The sequence below is a fragment of the Stylophora pistillata genome, chromosome 2 (genome assembly GCF_964205215.1).
Source record: "Stylophora pistillata chromosome 2, jaStyPist1.2, whole genome shotgun sequence".
Lineage (NCBI taxonomy): Eukaryota > Metazoa > Cnidaria > Anthozoa > Scleractinia > Pocilloporidae > Stylophora > Stylophora pistillata.
Genome location: NC_142520.1, coordinates 24,504,264 through 24,519,302, shown reverse-complemented (window position 1 = coordinate 24,519,302; position 15,039 = coordinate 24,504,264). Strand labels below are relative to the sequence as shown.

General features: G+C 38.5%; 1 protein-coding gene across 1 annotated transcript; it reads right to left on the bottom strand.

Moving 5' to 3' along the window:
* Nucleotides 1–786: 786 nt before the first annotated feature.
* Nucleotides 787–8,588, bottom strand: LOC148737976 (uncharacterized). The gene is made up of 7 exons (XM_088751420.1): nucleotides 8,522–8,588; nucleotides 7,713–7,778; nucleotides 7,073–7,234; nucleotides 6,038–6,115; nucleotides 5,617–5,684; nucleotides 2,037–5,140; nucleotides 787–1,702 (listed from the first exon to the last, which is right to left on the bottom strand). Exons 1-6 carry the CDS (start codon nucleotides 8,586–8,588, stop codon nucleotides 2,045–2,047), a joined length of 3,537 nt encoding a protein of 1,178 aa, XP_088607546.1. The 3' UTR covers nucleotides 787–1,702; nucleotides 2,037–2,044.
* Nucleotides 8,589–15,039: the final 6,451 nt, after the last annotated feature.

Below are 15,039 nucleotides of genomic sequence, written 5' to 3'. Positions count from 1 at the left end.
GGAGGGGGTATGAGAGGAGGGGGTATGAAGGGGAGGGGGTATGGGAGGAGGGGGAGGGGGTATTGGGGGGAAGAGGAAATTGCGACTCAAAATACCTTCTTGGATTGTTCTTGCGCAGAAAGATTTCTCCGTTGATCTCTATCCAAGTTTTCTACTTAAAGCGGTTATAGTGAGGACTTCCTCGCAGGCTAGTGCAAGAACAGAAAATCGCGTAAGCTACACTGATCACTGGGCGAAATTCGAAACGAACTTTTGTTCAGAGAAAGACGTTTTTTCGTCTTGTCACGAGCGTAGGAAGAAAAAACGTGAGTCCCCATCAAGAAACACAATCAAAAACTACTCTTGTGCTCTAAGTCCTGATTTAGTTGTTTTTCTTACTTTAGCATGTGAAAGAACTAAATAAAACAGAAGGGAAAGAGAAAAGCTGAATTTATTTGATGAAATATTGATTTTATGAGGTTAAGTACTCTGATAACTATCTTCTTCCCATTTGTTTGTCCTAGGGGTTCAATTTTAGTGACACATTCTGCCAATTACTTGATGGCCTCACAGATATGATTCAGGCATTCATCGATAACTGTCATACAGCTATAAATTATTACATATATATATACATATATATCCATTCAAGGCAGTTGCTGCTTGCAGGTTGCTAGAGACTTTTCTTCATTTTGTTATTGACTTTCCCTACCCTTCCAACAAAATGTCCAACGATTTGTCTCATTTTTTGATATTCGAACGTTATTTTATTGTACTCATACAATAGATAAACAATCCAATTAAAGGGACTAAATAAAATCATTTGTTTCCTACTCCCTCGCAATTTCTGTGCTTCTTTCAATGCTTCGTAGGATACGCAATTTTATGCTGGTCGGTAACAAATTAAAAAAAATATATTCGTTTTGCCTTTGGACGATTAGTTTAAACAGCATCCTAAAAATACGTTGAAATGCTTATACAAAAAAACACAATCTATCGCATTCAAACGTAAAGGAGAAATCTTAAAAAAATAAGTAATCCCAAGACTAACTTCCGGCCATAAAGGTCAGAATCTGTTATTTTCCCGGAAATTAAAATAACATTGACTTAAGCAATGACTTAGTAAAAATTCTCAAACCGCTAATCACAATTTCCTTCGAACATAAACTATGATCACGGAGCAATGGGGCAACTGACTACTCTCTAAGTTCAATGGAAATTCTCTAGACATGCATATGGCTATGATAGCCTTACATTCCTCCTGAGAAAAAATGATCGAGAAAAACCTGTCAGAAAACGCTGACAGCGTTTTCCAGACGTTCTAACGTCGAAGTAAATGTTACGCCCGAGATCCTGTTGATAGATTAAGTTAGATAAAAAATGTTACTTTTCAGATTGCTAGTCCTGATAATTTTAAAACTTCCTCATTAAAAATATGTATAGAAATAAGTTTAAGCAAGATATCAAAGATCAAAACACTTAAAAGTTCTCCTTTTGAGTGTCGAAAGTTCTACATGCTCGTCACAGCAGTTCAACTTTTTGAGTCAATGGAAATCTTTAATGCCACTTGTTGAATTAGACGTTGGCCGTCTTTTGGTTGTCTCTGCTTTGCAAAGAAGACTCTTGACGTAGATTTCATCGGTATCTTCCTGGTTTTTGCTCCAAATATCAACATTTGTTGGTAACTACAAACTCCTCTGGATTCCAATGCTCACTGCCTCAGCTGTTAAATAAAAGAATCTAAATTTAGAATAGATCGTTGAGTTACAATAAAATTTTTCCCTAGACATGAAGAGATACACTACACAACAAGATTTTCATATAAGATATTTCCTTTTTAGCTCGTATCATCTTTTCTTAAAAGATTGTTGTAATCGTAGGTTTCTCCACGCGATTGTACCGCATCTCAATTAGCTGGGGCAAAAAGATAAACTTTTAACCCGATTAAAAGCAAAACAATAGCAAAAGCAACACTGCTCAAATATAAACAATAAATTATGATTCAAAGTCACTTTTTATGTTTTTAAGTAAAAATTATAAACAGAATAGTTCCTTACTTCAGCGTCTAAACATCGTTGAAATCCAGGCTGACGTCATCCCCAATGAGTACAAATGGTGCCCAGTGCTTCACCTCCTTGAACTTTCCAATTTCTCTCATACACTTCATGGCCTGATTGAGAGCTTCACTTGCCTTCTTTCCTTTAGCAAGCGCATCGTAGAAGAAACTCATGAACTCCAGGGTTCCCTCGTCGTCAATCGCCCACAAGGTTACCACAACAGATCTAGCACCTGCACCCAAAAGTGCTCGGGCGATGCCTACCACACCCTCAGCCATAACCTCCCCGCGAGCAGTGTGACAGCAACTTAATACAACAAGTCGTGCTCGCAGTCCAGATTCTGCCACGTCATTCATTGTCATTAGGTAGTCTTTCTCTTGAGGTTTTGGGTTTTCTCTTGTGATGTTTGGTGCCAGAAAAACTTCTCCAGTTTCCATTTTACCATGCGCTGCGATGTGTACCAACGCCACCGATGACATTCGGTTTAACACTTCATCTTTTGTTGCCATTTCTCCAGTGACAGGGGCGATATTGAGGAAACGTCCGATCATCTCCACCTCTTTCCGTGCTCCTGGAAGTTGCCGCAAACGTCTTCCCTGATAGATGATATCTTTGAAACATGGGTCTCCAACAAGCAATGCACCAGTCGTCATATGAAATTGAGTTGAGCAATCAGGAATTAATTGGAGGGTCGTCAAGGACGGAAGCACACGAATTGTAAAAGAATCACTTAGATAAGTTGACTTGGAGTCCTCCAATGCTGCGAAAGGTACAAGGCAAAATGGCCCCTCAGGAACAAATGTAAGCTCTCTACCCTCGATCAAATCAGCAATGGGAGTAACGATGATTTCATAAAGCTTCTGTAAAGCCCTTGATTTCGAGTACAACACATCAATTGGGATGACATCACTCGCCATTGCCTCCCGTTTCGGCGAATCAAGCGAAGGATTTTCGCGCCTAACATTTATTTTTGCACCAATCTCCTCAAGAGCGGTTTTGTTCAGGTGCTCAATAAAAATTTCCAAATCATTCTCATACTTGAAACTATTTACATGTACCTTTCTCATCTGGATGTTATTGTTGCTGAGTATTACCCAGAGGTAAACGCAAGGACCATTTATAGCCATAAAAACTGTGCTCGATGGAACAGCACTCAGAAACGTATTGTTCGAAGAGCTGTTTGTTGAAGAACCTCCAGGCTGATATCTTGTGTCCATGAGATCTCTCAGAGACTGCGCACGTCCTTTTTCTGCGGCAAGAAGAGCCCCTACGACGTTACCTTGCTGTAGATTTGTACGCCACAAACCTTTGTACGCCGTTTGGTGTTGATCACGATAACAAATCTTCCACTCATCGTTGAGTTGAAGACTGGCCCTGATATCATCATACACCTCTACACTCGACTGAAAGTAGACAAACGCCTTCAAAACATTTCCTAGGCACTTAAAACTTTCACCAAGAGAACAGAGTGCGCATGCCTCTCCAGCCTTGTCTCCTACTTCTTTAGCAATTTCCAGGTGACGTTCATCACACTCGATTGCTGCTTTAAACTCTCCTTGACTTAGACGAATTCTACCAAGAAGGCCAAAGCTTGTTCCCTCTCCGACCTTGTCTCCCACTTCCCTAGCAATTTCTAGAGCAAGGTGATGGTACTCGATTGCAGTTTCGAACTGTCCTAGTCTTCGATAAGCGTTACCGAGATTGCCATAACTTCCTTCCTCTCCGACCTTGTCTCCCACTTCTTTAGCAATTTTTAGACGACGCTGATGATATCCGATTGCTGTTTTAAATTGCCCTAGACTGGCATAAACGCAGCCGAGATTGCCATAGCTTCCTCCCTCTCCAGCCTTGTCTCCCACTTCTTTAGCAATTTCTAGATGACGTTGATGGTACCCGATTGCTGTTTTGAACTGTCCTAGACTGTCATAAGCGCAGCCGAGATTGGCATAACTTGTTCCCTCTCCGGCCTTGTCTCCCACTTCTTTAGCAATTTCTAGATGACGTTGATGGTACCCGATTGCTGTTTTGAACTGTCCTAGACCTCGATAAGCGCAGCCGAGATTGGCATAACTTTTTCCCTCTCCGGCCTTGTCTCCCACTTCTTTAGCAATTTCTAGATGACGTTGATGGTACCCGATTGCTGTTTTGAACTGTCCTAGACCTCGATAAGCGCAGCCGAGATTGGCATAACTTGTTCCCTCTCCGGCCTTGTCTCCCACTTCTTTAGCAATTTCTAGATGACGTTGATGGTACCCGATTGCTGTTTTGAACTGTCCTAGACCTCGATAAGCGCAGCCGAGATTGGCATAACTTTTTCCCTCTCCGGCCTTGTCTCCCACTTCTTTAGCAATTTCTAGATGACGTTGATGGTACCCGATTGCTGTTTTGAACTGTCCTAGACTGTCATAAGCAATGCCGAGATTGGCATAACTTCTTCCTTCTCCGGCCTTGTCTCCCACTTCTTTAGCAATTTCTAGATGACGTTGATGGTACCCGATTGCTGTTTTGAACTGTCCTAGACCTCGATAAGCGCAGCCGAGATTGGCATAACTTTTTCCCTCTCCGGCCTTGTCTCCCACTTCTTTAGCAATTTCTAGATGACGTTGATGGTACCCGATTGCTGTTTTGAACTGTCCTAGACCTTGATAAGCAATGCCGAGATTGCCATAACTTCTTCCCTCTCCGGCCTTGTCTCCCACTTCTTTAGCAGTTTCTAGATGACGTTGATGGTACCCGATTGCTGTTTTGAACTGTCCTAGACTGTTATAAGCATTGCCGAGATTGCCACAACTACTTCCCTCTCCGACCTTGTCTCCCACTTCTTTAGTAATTTTAAGATGACGTTGATGGTACCCGATTGCTGTTTTGAACTGTCCTAGACCTTGATAAGCGCAGCCGAGATTGCTATAACTACTTCCCTCTCTGACCTTGTTTCCCACTTCTTTTGCAATTTCTAGATGACGTTGATGGTACCCGATTGCTGTTTTGAACTGTCCCTGGTCTTGATAACCACAGCCGAGACTGACATCACTGTTTGCCATAAATTTTAGTTTAGCATTAGATTTGCTCAGTAAATGAACCAGGGGTTTGCTATTGTTTTCGATCTTAAAACTTGTTAAGGATAAATAAATTATGAATGGATGTGCGAGAATGTGGTGGAATTGTGTTATTTATCAATTTAGAATACGAGATGGAACCTTAGGAATGGGAGCGCTAGCTCAAACTTGGGTTTATTCTGGAGATTTGATCTCTTTGATTATCTTAGAGTGAACTAACCAGCTCTCAAGCGCAGTTATTTGCTTAGTTTTGGTTGTGAAGGTGATGTTCGCCTAGAGATACAAACTAGGGGCCATCAGTTGGAAATTTTTTAATGAATTTTTGAAATGAAATTTTTTAAACTGAGATTTGCGCAGTAATTGAAAGAGCCCTTTGAGAATACTCCTAACAACTGCTCAGTGTGGTATCAGTGAACATCGCTTGCATTACGTGTATACGAATCTGACTGTAACGTGTTAATTTTCTTAGAAATATTTCCTGCGTAGCTTCTTGTATCACGTTTGAAACATTGGTGAAAGGATACGGCCAATCCCATATGAAACCAGCTTCTTGCTTCTTTATACAAGGAAAGCTCGACACAAGCACTGGCTCCTGAAAAGAAGGTAGCAGTCGGTGGTGCAAGGTAGTTATTACCGTCAAGGTACAAACGTATGCAGAAAACGATTTGATTTTTGTTGAGCTCGAAAACAAAAATTGTGATAAAGAAGAAATTATCAACAGTGGAAGAACTTAAAATGGACTATAAGGAGCTTATACAAAGCGGCTTCCAACGAAGGTTCAGTTGAAAGTTTATTGACGTTTACTAGTGCTTTTTACCTTTATAGCAGATATAAACACAGCAGATATCATGGACACCTGGGGTGATGTATCCTGCTGTGATCCACACTTTTCATTTTTGACGAAATCATAGAAAGATTTTTGATGAATTATGGCTGAGAACCCACCTTTTTTGATGGCTTTAATTAAAGTGGGTTCCAATTGAACAGCAACTGCTGCATCATCGAGACACTCTTGGTAGTTTCCTATGGAATTTAGGGTATGAGTTTTAGGTGTTCATTACATGCAAATGCAGAAAAGAGGCCAAAAAAAATTGCAATGGCTTAAATCGAGGTCCATCTGCGAGGATCATTTCTTTAATTGATTTTTATGCGGTGTCACGAAAAAGGAAATTTATTTCATTTAATGTTGTGATCAGATTCTCTTACGGAAAAAATAACTGTTAAAAAAATTTGCCTCGCTCCTAACCTGTGGTCTCCTATCCCAGCTAGTATCTGGGATGCACTGGGTTCGGCTTCTTTGATGCAATTTCTTAGATTCAGGTATGGATCCAGGGGAGGTGAAATGGGTTAATCCCCCCCCCCCTTTTCTGAGCCCCGTTCCTTCTTTTTTTTATTATCCCTCAAATATTGAAATAATATTTGATTTCTCTGATTTCTCTGATTGCGGTGGAGAATATGCATAAGGGATGACTGGTTCTACCAATCAATCTATTCATTTTGAACCCACAAACACACTGTCCAGCATGTAATCCAAAAACGCCTCGTTTCCATGCTTTAACGACGTTGCGTTGTCGTCCTCCAGGCCAGGTCTGACTACTCTGCCATTCCGACGACGTGCGATTTCGATTTTTAGATTCTGTTTATAACTCTAAGGTTTTGCACCTCCATCCACAATGCAGCGCTCAACAGCTGGCTTTTTTACAATTCTAAAATAATACAATTGGCATTTGCGTTGTCTAAAATTCGAAAATGTTAATTATTCATGGGAAATCAATCATGCTGATGTACAGACCTCAAACACCTCAACCAGGCTTTGGTTCTATTATATTATTACAAAAATTCACCCCCATTTCATTATCCTGGATCCGCGCCTGAGATTGTGGTCCACTTGCGAGAATCACGTCTTTGCTTGAAGGAGATTGCGCATTCCATTATCTATCGCTGCACGACAAATTTATAAGTTTGAAATGAAATCCTTACCCAGATGGAAATGAGCTGCTGCCCTGTTACTATAAAGCTTGGCGTTGAGCCGTTTATCTCTGCAGTTGACTTGAAGTCCTTCAGTGTAGGAGTTTATCGCGTTATTAGCCTCTCCTTGTCTGTATTCTTTGTTTCCTGTCTCGAGACATTCTTTTGCTATCCCTGAAAACAAACCGGGCTCAGGTTCGTTTGCTTTGTTTATTTTTTTATTTAATTATATACTTATTTAAAGATTTGCACACAACTTACAATGTGGGGGTTGTGGAAATAATAAGAAATCATGTCCTCTACAAGGTTCGACTACCAGCCCAGCCCCATGGTAGTGACAATTCAATAAATATTTAAAAACAAGAAAAATCCTTCACCAATTCAGCAACAAAAGATAAATAAGTTAATTGATTAATTAATAATTAACAAGTGCATGTACTATATAAATTGACTCTTCTACATTTGGGACGAATAATCTTAGATGAAATCTTAAATCTTATTCTTTTTTCTGATGGTGACAAAGCTTGAAATCCGAAGAGTTATATTTTTCTGTTTCTAAAGTTATTTACAGTACATAAGAAAAGTTGATGTAAATGTGCCAAAACTATACTGGGGCGTCTTTCAAGAGTGCAATTTCATCTTGTTTTCTCACCTCTTAAAGGATCAACGTATACACCGAATTCATGGTCACATGAAGTTACTTGACTTTCCTCGGTCGCTGAAATTAACAAGAAGTTATTTTAAACTTATCAGTGATCACAGCAATGTGTAATTCTAACCAAGCGAATTTTCAGATTTCCAAAACCTTCAAGTTGAATTGCTCTCAAATAACAACCCCTTCAAAATTACCGTAAAGAGGACTTTCCCTTTTTTATAAAAGCCTTTTAACTATGACTCCTTTTTTCTTCGTTTAATATATTTTCACCTATTCGGGAAACGCAGACCGCAACATATCTTTGGTCAAGATCTCCTGGAGATAAAATGGATTTTCGGTTTGCTTTATCGCAGTAAATTTTTAAACACTCATGCGGAACACCAATAATAAAAGCCTGGAGCCCATTACTTAAAAGCCTAGTATTCGGGCCTACTCGCTAGCTAGAGAAATCTCATTCGCATCTTTTGTTTAGTCTCGTCACGCTACAGGGGAGAGAGCAGGTTCCGTGACGAAATCAAACGGCGGCTGCGAAGGAGAATATGGTAAGCGTGGCGTCAATGTAGTTTATTCCCACTTAGAATTGTTCAGAGAACAGTGACAACAGACCACAAAATACCTGTGTGTGATCTGATTTTATGTCAATGGGAAGGGTCTTTTTTGCTCTTTCTCTTGAACTATATATTTTTTGGAAACTTTGAAAGTTAATGATCTTTTTCTTGCACAAAAAAGAAAAAATAGTGTCCCATCTGAACCCACTTATCCAAAAATAATACCTCTTGTATACGTTGCAAGCCTATGTTTCTCACTTGTGACCGGGAGCTCATCTTTTGCATCCAGTTCTTCTCCCGTTGTAGGGAGGTTACTTTCCGCCATAGCTGGAAATAAAATAGAATCAATTGTACTGTGCTAGAAAACATGGAAAGAGGAGAGTCACACAAAAGTAATTTAAAGAGAACGTGAAACACATGTATATTTAACTATAAAGAAAGAGGGAGAATCTCAAAGTTTCCATTATCACACTATTGTTGCAGCACACTATTGATATCGCAAAACTAGGGAGAACTTTGAAAATATCAGTAAACGCATCGCTGAAAAAGAAAATGTGTTGCTGTATAGTTTTGAAGAAGATATTTTGATAATTTCTAATAGCTGGTGAGGTGATCTCGTCCCTTAGAATCAGATTCTGCACCATCATCAGCATTCATTGAGCCCACGTTTTAATCTTTCAGCGAACGAAATGAATAAACAAGCTCAATATGTACCAAATTCAGTCTATTACTGAGCAAAAGATATATCTACTAAAACGGAACTCCAACTGAAAACCAGTCAGAAATAACTTGACGAACCACCTTGTGGATACGTAGTTCGAATAAATGAAGACAAAAGTCTAGTTCCCTAGCAAACCACATTAATAACGGGTCAAGTTCGAATGATGTTGGCAAGCCTTCAAAGGAAAAATAATTAATCGCGACGTTAGCGAGGTTTCGTTTTCATACGTGATCAAGATTCATCGGATTTAGAAAAAAATAAACAGGAATCGAAGGAGGGAAGAAGTAAATGTTCCATTCATACCTATATCTCGAATTAATGATACGTTCAGTATCCGAGTTAAGAAACCCAAATGATTAATCGTGACGTTGGCGAGGATTCGTTTTTATATGTGATTAAGAATTCGTAGTGATTGTGGTTTCTAGGGTAAAGATTTCACTTTTGTTAGGTTTGTCACGTTTATCAAATATTCCTTGTTCTAAAGCGTTGGAATCCGCGAGCGCGGAGCGATATTAGACGAATCCTGTGCTCACACCGGCTACCAAGGTGGACAAAGTGTATGGTTTATTAATATGATTCCTACTTAGATTACGCAAAAACGAAAAAAATTGCTTGTAGCCGGTTTAATACCTCGTGTAATGTCTAATGACACCACTTTGTATTTATGTGACATGGAAAAAAGGTTTTTTGACAGTTTTGGTTACAACGGAATCACAGTTATGTCTCTCGTAAAAACAAGGAAAATCACTAAGAGACTCGCAGATTCATGTAGTAATTCCTAAGGCGTGTAAATAATTTTTTTCATGCAATAAATTCTTTATTGACGAAGCTTTTGTATCGGTTCTTCAAAATAGAGTGAAGGAACTTAGCCAATACACAGGCTTTTCAAACTCACACTTGGTCAGTAATGTGCATAAAGAGGCTATTACATAGCCGCACTTGGATACGAATATTCATTTCTTCAAAGAGAAATCTTAAACTAGGGGGAAAATTCGTATTAAAAAGCGAAGGTATATCCTCTTGTTTATTTTGTCGATAGTGATTGCAAATTTGAATCAAAGACAATTTTGAAACACATTCGAAGAGCAATGAATGCAGAGATCTGCGGCATCGAAAACTCAGCTCGCCCGAAAATCACTCTAAAAAGTTTGGGCATAAAAATATAACAATTTCTCATTACAAGAACTATTTCCTTTAAAACATTGAGTTCAGTCTTAGAATCGCCCGTAGATGTAAACAAAAGCATTGCATGGAAAGTGAAACTGTTATGTTGATAAATCTGGTTGTGGTAACGAAATTGACATCTTTATATCTGAGGATATAAATGGTACCCTTGCTGCGTGCGATAAAGATGCCATGGTTTCGAAACAGAATAAATATCGAAGTTTTTGTATTTCATCAACAACTACATTACCGTTGTTATTAAATCCAGATTGTTGCTGCAATCCATAGACATGGAGCAGGTACGCAGGAATTTTGTAACTTTTGCTTTTTTTAACCTAAGGCTTTATTTGACACTTCGCTTCATTTTTGAGAAATATTGGTTGGTTTTGACATTGACGTGAGTTATAATTAAATATAACACGTCATCTAGCTCTGTCACGCGCTCCGCATCACGCGCTTTTGCCGCATACTTTTCACGTGCAGTTAAAGCTTTAACTCCTAAAGACCTGGTTGCTGCTACATGTTTCCTTTTAAACTACTCACGTGAATTTGGTTTTTTATCAAGATAACAACTCTTACCTGATAAGTTTGAGTATTCTCATTATTTATTTGCTGGATTTTACAATATTACTGGAAGAATTGTCATGTTAATCACTTCTGGGAGTTAAAGGGTTAGGGAAATTAAAACGCGCGCAGACTAGTCAGAAGTGAATTAAGTGAGAGAAACCAATACAAATTTATTTTCTTGATTTTTGTGAAATAATTTCCGATCTGAAAACAATAAACCAGGAAAATCTACTGAAATTATATTTAATTCAGTTGTCAGGAGGTAGAAACACAGGAATACGCGCTTCCATAAATAACATGAGCTCTAAACAGCTGTCATAAATTCCAAATTAAAAATTGATTTGTACCTGTCAAACCGTCATCCGCTAAATCCCTCTATTCTCCAAAAGATGCCATTTGTTATATCTACATGCCTGAAAGTAACAAGAGTAAAAGTTTTGCTTTACAAAAGTTTTTATTCCTATTCATATATCTCTGTACGTTGCAAAAATATTTGAAGCATAATAGCCTCCAGTTTACATCAAAATAATTGCTCGTATTCAGAGTCATTGTGGTTTCTGGGGTAAAAATTTCCCTTTTGTTGGCTTTTTGTCACGTTATTCACAAATATTCCTTCTGTGTCTTTGTTCTTCTAAAGTGGTGGGACCCGTAAGCGAGCAAGATTTGGCGAATGTTGTGTTGCGATTGGCTACTCAAGAGGACCAAATGTGTTGTCTTTTGATTCCTGCTTAGGTCACACACATAAAAAAAAAAATGTTCTTTTATTAAAAACTGGATCATTGGATAATGCAATTCAAGACTTCTTATTGGCTTAGCCATTATGGTATATGAGCCAATATACCATAATCTAATATCTGTACATTGTAACATCCGGTTTCTTCCTACAAAATAAAGTCAAGAAGATTTGTCTAATATCTTGGGGGCGTTTTCCTTTTAATAAAACAATTATTTCACTCGCGCTTGTTGGATATCAGATGATTATAGCCAACTCGCCTCGTTGCCTATTTATCATATCATATCCAACACTCGAGTAGCCGATTAGATATCTCGTCTAATGTCAGAACTAGACAAATATTATTGTCACATGAATAAAAGGTTATTTTTGGCAGTTTTGGCTACAACGGAGTCACAGATACTTCTCTAGTAAAAACAAAGAACATTATGACGAGACTCGTCGATTCATTCAGTAATTCCATGGGGCATGTAGATGTTTGTTTGTATCGCGCAAAGAATCCTTTTTTTGACGAGGATCTCGCCTCGGTTCTTAAAAACTTAGTGAAGGTCAATACGCAGCCTTCTTAAGCTCACACTTGGTCAGTAATGCACATGAAGGTGGTAATATAGTGCACGTGGATATCAGTTTTTATTTACCATCGAGTGTAAATTATATCTCGAACTCCTTCAAAGAGAAATTTCAAACTAGGTGAGATAGACCGTTATTAGAGAATTAAGATGTCTGATGGGTGCGTATCGGAATGGGACTCTGTTCCATCTGGTGTCCCGCAAGGTACCAAACTAGGTCCCTGGCTTTTCTTGACTATGATAGACGATTTAGCGATCACCAACGCCTCCCTATGGAAATTTGTCGACGAGACGACGGCCTCAAAGAAAGATCACCCCAGTGGAGCTCAAAATACCACGAACTAAGTAATAGAGTGGTCGAAGAAAAACAGACTAATACTAAACATAGACAAATGGAAAGAGCTGCGAATTGGTTTCTCTTCAATTCCAAGGGATTTTGATCCAGTTTCAATAGATGGTAAACACATGAAATTGGTTAAACAAGCCAAACTCTTGGGTGTTACCATCTCCGAAGATTTGAAATGGAACGCTCACATAACTGAGATTACCAAGAAAGCAGCAAAGAGAACCTATTTCCTTGTTCAGCTAAAAAGAGCTCACGTTCCACCAAAAGACCTTTGCCTCTTTTATACGGCATGTGTAAGATCCATAATCGATTATGCAGCACAAGTTTTTCATTACTCTCTCCCTGAATACCTCCACCAAGAACTAGAACGTATTCAGGAAAGATATCTATGAGAGTCATTTGTCGTGGTATGCAACACGAACAGGCCTTAGTTATTATGAATCTTCCATGGTGAAAGACCACCATGAAAATATGTGTACAGCAATATTTTGCGATATAATGAACGATCCTCAGCATAAATTAAGTAAACTTTTACCACCCCGCTATGTAAGCTCTCATAGGTCAAGGCACGAGCGTACCTTTGCTTTGCCACTTTGCAAGACAAATAGACTTAAAAACAGTTTTTTTATTGCTTCGGCCAGAATAGTCAACAGCCACAAATAATGCACAGTTTCCACCTTACGATGAACTATGTAATTTTAATACTAAGATGTCTACATGTACATAGTAATTTCTATTTTATATCTGTGAATACGCAATTCAGTTCATACTGCAAAGTATTTACCAATAAAGTATCTATCTATCTAAAAAGCGAACGGATATCATCTTGCTTAGTATGAAGATATTTGATTGCAAATGTGAATCAAAGACAATTTTGAAACATAATTTAGGAGCACTGAATGCGGAGATCTGTTGCATCGAGAACTCAACTTGCCCGAAAAAAACTTTAACTTTGGATATAGAAATATAACAATTTCTTATTACAGGGAATATTTCCTTTAAAACGTATTAAGGTCAGTCTTGGAAATGTCCGTAGATGTAAACAATATATTTGGATGCATGGAAAGTAAAACCGTCATGTTGATAAATCTGGTTGTGATGACGGCGGACATTGACATCTTTACGTGTGAAAATATACATGATGCCCTTACTGCGTGCGATGAAGATGTCATGATTTAAAAGCCGAAAAAAAATGCTGGTATTTCACCGACAACTACATTAACGCTATTAATACTAGAGATCGTGAATGTTGCGAAATCAAAACTGTTGTCGGAATTCATAGACATAAAACAGAAACGTAAGCAGTTTGTAATGTTTTTACCTTTTTTAACCTCAGGTTTTGTTTCATACTTCGCTTCATTTTCGAGAAATATTGGCTGGTTTTGATGTTGAAAAGAACTAGAGTTAAATATAACACGTCATCTAGCTCTGTCACGCGCTCATCACGCGCTTCTGCCGCATACTGATCACGCACGGTTAAAGCTTTAACTCCCAAGAGAACTGATTGCACAGGGACTCTTTCCTTTAAAACATATTAAGTTCAGTCTTAAAAGAAGTCCGTAGATGTAAACAAAATCTTTGCATGGAAAGTAAAACCGTCATGTTGATAAATCTGGTTGTGGTGACCACATTGACATCTTTACTTATGAAGATATAAATGGTACCCTTACTGCGTACGATGAAGATCTCTTGGTTTCGAAACAGAAACAAATGCTGGTATGCACAGACAACAACATTACCGTTATTATCATTATAGATCATGAATGTCGCGAAATCAAAACTATTGCCGCGATCTTTAGACATTCAGCAGAAACGTAGGAAAATTATATTTTTTTCCCCTCTCTTTAATTTAAGGTTTTGTTTCACACTTCGCTTCATTTTCGAGAAATTTTGGCGGGTTTTATGCTGACAAGAGCTAAACTAACTAAAGCGCGTAATCTAACTATGTCACGTGCTCATCACGCGCTTCTGCCGCATTCTGACTACGTTCCGTTAAAGCCTTAACTCCCAAGATCTGATTGTTGATTCTCCCCTATTACTGCAACATGTTTCCTTTTAAATTAGTTACGCTTTCTTTTCGTGATCGAAATTGCTGTTCTACCTTAAGAAAGTCATTGTGCTTTTTTTGTTTTTGGTTTTTTATTTTTATCTTTATTACTTGTTTACACTTTTATGCATGACGATTGATTCATTGTGCGATTTAAATTCAGGTATTTCCCTTTCAGCGGAAAACACTCGCAATCCGTAAAATTCTTTTTCTCCTCAGAGCAGGACGTACACTGAATCGAAAGGATGAATTCATACCGCGAGTTACATTTTGCCAATACAATTTCTCTTGGAGTAATTAACTCGATATACGACTCGTTCGCTGCTCTCTCGTGAGATGTCGAGATGATAACGAGACAGTAATTCCATATCTACAAGGCACCATGTATTATTTTGTTTACTATGTATGAATGGCGACTTTATCAAGGAATGAAAATTTGCAATTCATTGATCAACCTGACAAAGTGGCGCGAAAGGCGAGCTACGCGTCAGCAGCTGATTGGCGATATCGATCAATGCAGCTTACATGAAAGATATTTTTCCATCATCTTTCCATGAAAATGCATTACGTTTTTTCCAAATTTTCAATTTTCGCTTTCACCGTTACAACGTTATAAATGTTCTAAAAAT

Bases quoted from the DNA above. Each gene is read 5' to 3' on its own strand.
- LOC148737976 (XM_088751420.1), bottom strand. From the start codon at position 8,588: ATGGCGGAAAGTAACCTCCCTACAACGGGAGAAGAACTGGATGCAAAA. The intron at 6,116-7,072 runs GTAAGGATTTCA...TAAATTCCATAG, and splicing joins AGCAGCTCATTTCCATCTGG to GAAACTACCAAGAGTGTCTC. The intron at 5,141-5,616 runs GTATCCTTTCAC...ACAAGTTTTAAG, and splicing joins GGTTTCATATGGGATTGGCC to ATCGAAAACAATAGCAAACC.